This window comes from Colias eurytheme, chromosome 14, assembly GCF_061535395.1.
Source record: "Colias eurytheme isolate Ceu_HAF_F1 chromosome 14, ilColEury1 Martin Lab GWU primary, whole genome shotgun sequence".
NCBI classification, from domain to species: domain Eukaryota; kingdom Metazoa; phylum Arthropoda; class Insecta; order Lepidoptera; family Pieridae; genus Colias; species Colias eurytheme.
Window position 1 is genome coordinate 7,280,724 of NC_142993.1, and position 6,789 is coordinate 7,287,512.

Below are 6,789 nucleotides of genomic sequence, written 5' to 3' on the forward strand. Positions count from 1 at the left end.
TTTTTACGTGAAAGAATTTCAAATGTCCATTCTTATATATTTTTGCTTTTATAATATTAGTAGGATACGATTATTGATTTGTAAAAAGATCAACCAGGTGGAAGTCAGATTCGCGCACGAAGGGTTCCGTATAATTCTATAAATGAATCTATGAAAACAGGAAAAAATACGTACCTTTTTACGAAACCATAAAAAACAACCTAAACCGAAATACCTAATAATATTTTTTTATAAATACCACTACCATACAATGCAATACGCATCGTAAATGAATAATTCCAAAATAAACGAATCTTAAAATTTGGAATTACCTATCCATAATTCAAAATTAAAAGAATTTTAAATTATCTTCAAGCAATTTTATAACTTAATTTTTTTATTTATCGATATTTTAGTATTCGATAAAGTGGCAAGCACTACCTTTTTAGAACAAAAAGTGGCTACATGTGGATTTGAATGCCAAGCCGATAACAGTGTGTTGTCTCTTTCTATCGCATTAATTAGGGTATTGAATAAAAGAGAGCCACTATATAAGAAACGTTCAATTAATTGTTACTTCTCCAGGCTTGATAATTGCTCCGAGCATAGACGTTTTATTTTAATAATTTATAATGATTATGTACATAATGAATGCATTGAATTTGAAGAAATATGAAATGCATCATCAGTAAATCTATCAGTCAGGTCTATAAAATAATAACAAAACTCTGCTTAGCAGTTTGGAAACAGACAAATGTGCCATTTATATTATTAATAATAACAACCTTTTAGTGCTTTAAATTATAATATTGTCATCGTTTCATATAATGATGGAGGAAGTATTTTAGTAATGTAAGAGGAATTTGTGCAAATGGAATAGATAATGTTTATAAAGAATATGTTAAAGGAATAATCATAAATCACAATGTATTTATAGGATTGTTGCGTATCGTTGTTGCCGTATGTGTTAGGGACAATATTTAATAATAATACTTATTGCAATCTTTTATTTTCTTAGAAATAAGAATACCTAGTTTTGTATTATCATAACTGCTTTTTATATTCCCTTGATATTTTTATTTAGATATCAACACAACAAAACATTCCTTGATTTTGTTGATGTCTATATAATATTAATGTATGTTAAAGGAGTAGGTAGATAAGATATTATAAATCTTATCAGTTGTGATTATAATATGAAAATTGAAATATCTGCCAAAAAATCAAAAGCAAAATATATTGTAACTATATACTTTTAAATAAGTACCCCTCTGGCACACACAAAATAATATTGTGTTAAAAAAAATGTTGTGTGGTTTTATGAAACCACGGTAAAAGTGAAACTGTTCGAACGGTTCCGACTTCCGAACACTGTAGCGCATATCGCGTGACGGTCGGCTGCCGAGTAGGTAACTAGGTATGTATACCTACTCGAAAGCCGCGATACACGCGATATGCGCTACACAGACCAAAAAGTTTTCAGAGACGATGTAATAAAAGTTTCACTTTAAAAAAAAAGAATTAGCTATTTTCTGTTTTATGTATCGGACATCTGTTGTGAACCATCATCAAGTATTTGTAGAAACTAGAATGTAACTATTTCATAATTGAACAAAGTTTCATCACGTATTTTGTTCTATGTAGGGAATCGCATTTTTAAATATTTGGGTATATTCTTTGTAATATTTAACATTCCTGCTGCTTTCAATATTATATGTTATATTGAATATTGAATGCATGATTTGGCATTACTATAGAGGTATTTCCAACAGAGTATCTAGGTAGGTACATAAATTAAAAATACTGGAAATCTTATTCTTTAGGTTCATGTCATGCATGCATCCAGGTACATTATTCTATCTAGTTATAAATATTTTTAGCATGAAAGATTTATATAATAAATTTGTATATAACTATTGTAATTTTATTTTTCTAATGTATTATCTGACATAAAAATACATACCAAATAAAAATTTCACTTCATTTTTTTTGTTTCAATTTATTTTTATATAATATTAATTATATGAACAGGTAAATCCAATCCAATCTAAATATTATAATTAATTTTTTTACGCGGGTTAAAAAGTATACTTACTAGGGTTTTAATTACCATGCCACGTAACACGAATGAACAGGAACAGCGTGCACAAATGATAAAATTACACGTTCGTTATGGCTACCATTCATAGGCACGCTCATGAATTGGACTTGTCGCAGGCGACCAAACTGCCTGTTTGTGTAGTGAATGGTAGGCATTAGATCGAACGCGCTGCGTTCATAGACACTAAATAACTGGCTACACTGTGCGTCGACTCTTGAGTTTTTTGGTTTTGACATCTTGTTGGTAAATGTCAAATTGACACATGTTTATAACCTCTTTTACAACGAACAACAAAGCGTGAACTAAGAAATCAAAAAAATAAGTGTCCAGTTTATGATAGTGATACGAATCGAGTGATCTAATTAATTGTTGGAACTGTAAAATAAAAAAGCGCTTATTAATTAGTTTTTTACAATGGCAGGTTTTGTAGTACGAACTACAAATGGGAAGAAGGTAAGATAAGTTTAATTTATAAAAACAAACTGTCGATATTTGTATAATTTATTGACTTGACTGATGATCCAATGTATTTTAAGGGTAAAGCTTTATTTGCAACGAAACAATACAACGAAGGCGATGTTATTTTGGAAGAAGATCCACTAGTATCGTGTCAATTCGCTTGGAATGCGGCATACCGGTATATGGCATGTGATCATTGTATGAGGTAAGAACATTTTGGAAAATGGAATAATATGTTAACTTCGTGTGTTGCTATGCTAACGTTGTTATATTTTATAGGCCTTTAGAGACCCCAGAACAAAACGTTCGAAGATTGGCCGCAAAGCCCGACATCGTGTTACCCCACGCTAATAACTTCGAAGCGGATTTGATGAATGTGGCTGGTTGCAATCAGTGTGGAATTTTGTATTGTTGTGAAGGATGCAGAGATGTGGCTCAAGTTGCTTATCACAGATCTCTGTGCTATGATCAGACTGATGCAAGACATCCCATTCACATATTGTTGGAAGCCTGGAAGTGAGTAATAGAATCATTAGTCTTTTGGATTGAACTAATTCATTATTAATCAATAATTTAAAAAAGTTCCTTTTGAAGAAAAAACAGAAGGTTAAATTTACAAAAGCTGGCTGGCTTTTCTTATTGGATTATTGTATACATTTCTACATATTAAATAGTAATCACAAAAAAATTAATAATATCATTTCTCCTTCCTCTATGCACTGAATAATTAAAAACAATATTTCCAGGCAAATGCATTACCCACCCGAAACAACCAGTGTAATGTTGTTAGTCAGAATACTGGCATATATAAAGCAGCATCCAGACCCCACTGCAGCGGCTGCTACTGTCAAACAATTCTGTCACAGAACAGTCAATGAGGACGCAGAGTTAGTTCACAAGTTACTTGGAGAACAGTTTAGTGATCAGCTAAATACATTGAGAGAATTGACGGCTACTGTGATTAGTGGTGATAGTATACAAGAGGTAAGTTGTAAATAATGTGTTAATTTATATTACTGCAATCAATTTGAATCAATACAAATATAACCAATAATAATAGGGATATCTCGGTCTTTTTATCTCCCAGTTTATGTTAATAAATAACTAGGTTATTGTTTTTAGCTCTCAAACAAGATTTTCAGTAAATTGTCATTTTGTATTCCTATTAATCCATCAGGCCCCGGAATCACAGACACAATAGAAAATCTATTGTGTCGCGGCCAGATCTGGCCTTTCGGGGCTCAATGTGTTAAATAATAATAAAAATATCATTTTGTGTGTGCTGATAAAATATAATCTTAATCTTAAACTTATGGTCTGTATTATAAATACAGTGGAACTGTATTTTCTTCATTTTACAGTTATTAATAATTTGCATTTATTTATATGAAAATCCTTAAACAATTTTCACGTTTTTCAGTTTCTAACTCCAGAAGGTTTTTGTTCCCTTATGGCTCTTGTGGGTACAAACGGTCAAGGCATCGGCACAAGTCCTTTGGCTCAATGGGTGAATGCTATGTCTGAGCTGACCATGTCTGACGATGAGAGGCAACAGATGGATCTGTTTATCGACAAACTATATAAGGATGTGGAGAATGGTAAGTATTTTTACTTTTTAGTAGCATTATTTATTTTGGAAATTGTTTTTAAGAGGAACATATATCAAAATAATAAATGGAAATTATATCAAATAAGAATATTTTGTTTTAGACAATAAAAAAAGACGGGTTGCACTCCGGGAGTGCCGGCAGAAGTGAAAACTTGATTATTAACGTTGAGCATGTAACATTAAATGTTTTTCCTGAATATGTATAAATGTACATCATTATAATATTTTCTTCTTTTGTGCTTTTGTGTGAATGAATATCAAACATAAAACCATATATTCTTTCCTCATGTTTTTAATATTGCCGGAAATATAATCTTATAAGGCATATCAACTGTACAACACAATACAACTTTAACAACATCTTTTGAATTTCTCATATGTTATATAAATATTTAAAAAAAAATGTCTTATAATTTTCAGAATCAGGCCAGTTCCTAAACACAGAAGGTTCTGGACTCTTTCAGTTACAAAGTGCATGTAACCATAGTTGTGCGCCAAACGCGGAGTCATCGTTCCCATACGGAAATCATAGGATACAGTTAAAAGCTGTCAAAACTATAATGCCAGGAGAGGAAATCTGTATCAGCTATTTGGATGAGTGCTCATTGCAGCGGTCAAGGCATTCGCGTCAAAAGGTAGTCTAAATTATTTTATTAAGAATTATTTTTGTGTGGTGTCTCTCAATGTTAGCCAGAAGGGCTTTATTAAGACCTGCTAATCTAACCTGCATAAGGCTAGACATTTTTTGTATTTTTTTGGAGTTGATATCCAAGCGCAAAGAAAGATTTTAAACTAAATTCAGTAAACGTTGCTCAGTATATGATATAACTCTTGAAAAAATAACCCTTTTTCAGGAATATTCTTATAATTTAAATCAAAACAAACAAAAAGTTTCATAATTTGTCAATCTCTTGCGAGTCAATAAGAGGTAATAATAATTTGTCAATCTCTCTCGAGAACGCTAACGAGCATTATTACACGCATTTTTTTTATAAGACAATAATTTCCTTTCAGGAATTAGCAGAAAACTATCTATTTGTGTGTTGGTGTGATCGATGCACAACAGAGAGTTCTCAACCCGACGTAACAAGTGAAGAAGACATGAGTGACGACGAATTTGATGACGATGACTGATGTTCCAACCTCCTGGCCTTCTGCTTGCTTGGCCTATAGACACTTTGTGCAATGTTAATTATAAGAATATTATTATTTTTTAGTTTTTTATTTTCCGTTTTTGACAACCCTATTTGACCAAAGTGTGTTTGTGATTGGAAGTTTTGTAAATTAACTTCAGTGTTCTTTTAGTGTGTGTATGATTGTTTATGTCAAAAGTTTATTATTAACTTTAATAATCGCTTAATTATGTTTTCTTTTTTGCGATTTTTGCAACCCTATTCGACCAATGTTTGGAAGTTTTGTAAATTAAACTTCGTGTGAACATTTTGTAAGTGAACTTCAGTTTTTCTTTCTGTGTGTGTGTGTGATTCTTTGTCTATAATAAGTTAATTATTAACTTTAATTATTATCGCTTATATAGATAAGTTTTTAATATTTCGTTTTGTGAATGAACTTAAGTGTTCTTTCTGTGGGTGTGTATGATTGTTTATCTGTAATAAATTAAGCATAAATAATAATTTATATTTTAATAAGATATGTTTATTTTTTTATTTTAGGTATGGTTAAATACAACCCTCTTCGACCAATGTGTGTTTGCGTTTGGAAGTTTTGCACTTCAATGTTCGTTCTGTGTGTATGTGCGACTGCTTGTCTCTAATAAGTAATTAATTATTAAGTTTAATCTTCAATAGATAATTAAGTATACGCATTGCTAAGTTTGTTATTGGTTGCATTGAATGTCATGAATGGCTACTAAATTATATTATGTTTAGTTTTTAACATAAACGGAGAAAATTGTAAATAGTAAGTAAGGTATGTAAAATTCTTCTATAAAAAATAGATTGGGGTCATGAGAGCAATACTTCGATTTAGATGTAGACTGTAGTATGTTACGAAAGTTAATAATTATTATCCATAGATCTGATCCTGTGAAGATGACATTTTCAAAATAAGGTCAATATTATAGCTCTTATTTTCATAATAGACTAATAGATATTAATATTGCGGTTAATATTTATTATGTAAAACATTATAACATTCGATATAGTTGAACAATGAAATCTTTAATAATGGGTTGTTCCCAAGATTAGATATTGCCTGATCAAATTGAGTAGCAATATCTATTGTTTAATCTAAGGTCTGGAATTTAATTGCAGATGATATTTGCTTTATAATTTTAACAATGTTTAATTGTTTGACGAGTGATTTTTTGTTATACTAAAACGTTATTTGAATTAAACTGCAGTCTTCATTTTAGTATATATGTTACGGCTAAAGGTAGGTGAGAACATAAACTTAAGATTAGCCGGCTAAACTTAGGTTTATTTTCGACGAGGTGTTAATGTTAGTTTGTTCTATCTTTAGCCGGCTAAACTTAAGTGTAACCGCAGGCCCGTGGCTAAAAATGTCGGGGTGGGTAGATTTGGTTACTATAATACATGTAAGGAACAGGGCGAGTGTTTTCTGGCACTTCGCCGGCTGCTGCCGCAGCACGCTCGCTGCGCTCGCTCGGCTCGTGCGGGTC

General features: G+C 31.4%; 1 protein-coding gene across 1 annotated transcript; it reads left to right on the forward strand.

Moving 5' to 3' along the window:
- The first annotated feature begins 2,346 nt into the window (after window positions 1-2,346).
- Smyd5 (SET and MYND domain containing, class 5) lies at window positions 2,347-5,360 on the forward strand. The gene is made up of 7 exons (XM_090109541.1): window positions 2,347-2,533; window positions 2,617-2,744; window positions 2,819-3,055; window positions 3,286-3,523; window positions 3,960-4,137; window positions 4,569-4,783; window positions 5,163-5,360. The coding sequence occupies exons 1-7, from the start codon at window positions 2,495-2,497 to the stop codon at window positions 5,280-5,282; spliced, it is 1,155 nt and encodes a 384-aa protein (XP_089965667.1). The 5' UTR covers window positions 2,347-2,494; the 3' UTR covers window positions 5,283-5,360.
- Window positions 5,361-6,789: the final 1,429 nt, after the last annotated feature.

Coding starts and splice junctions, on each gene's coding strand:
- Smyd5 (XM_090109541.1), top strand. CDS start 2,495: ATGGCAGGTTTTGTAGTACGAACTACAAATGGGAAGAAG. Junction 3,524..3,959: donor GTGGTGATAGTATACAAGAG/GTAAGTTGTAAA, acceptor CACGTTTTTCAG/TTTCTAACTCCAGAAGGTTT. Junction 4,138..4,568: donor ATATAAGGATGTGGAGAATG/GTAAGTATTTTT, acceptor TATAATTTTCAG/AATCAGGCCAGTTCCTAAAC.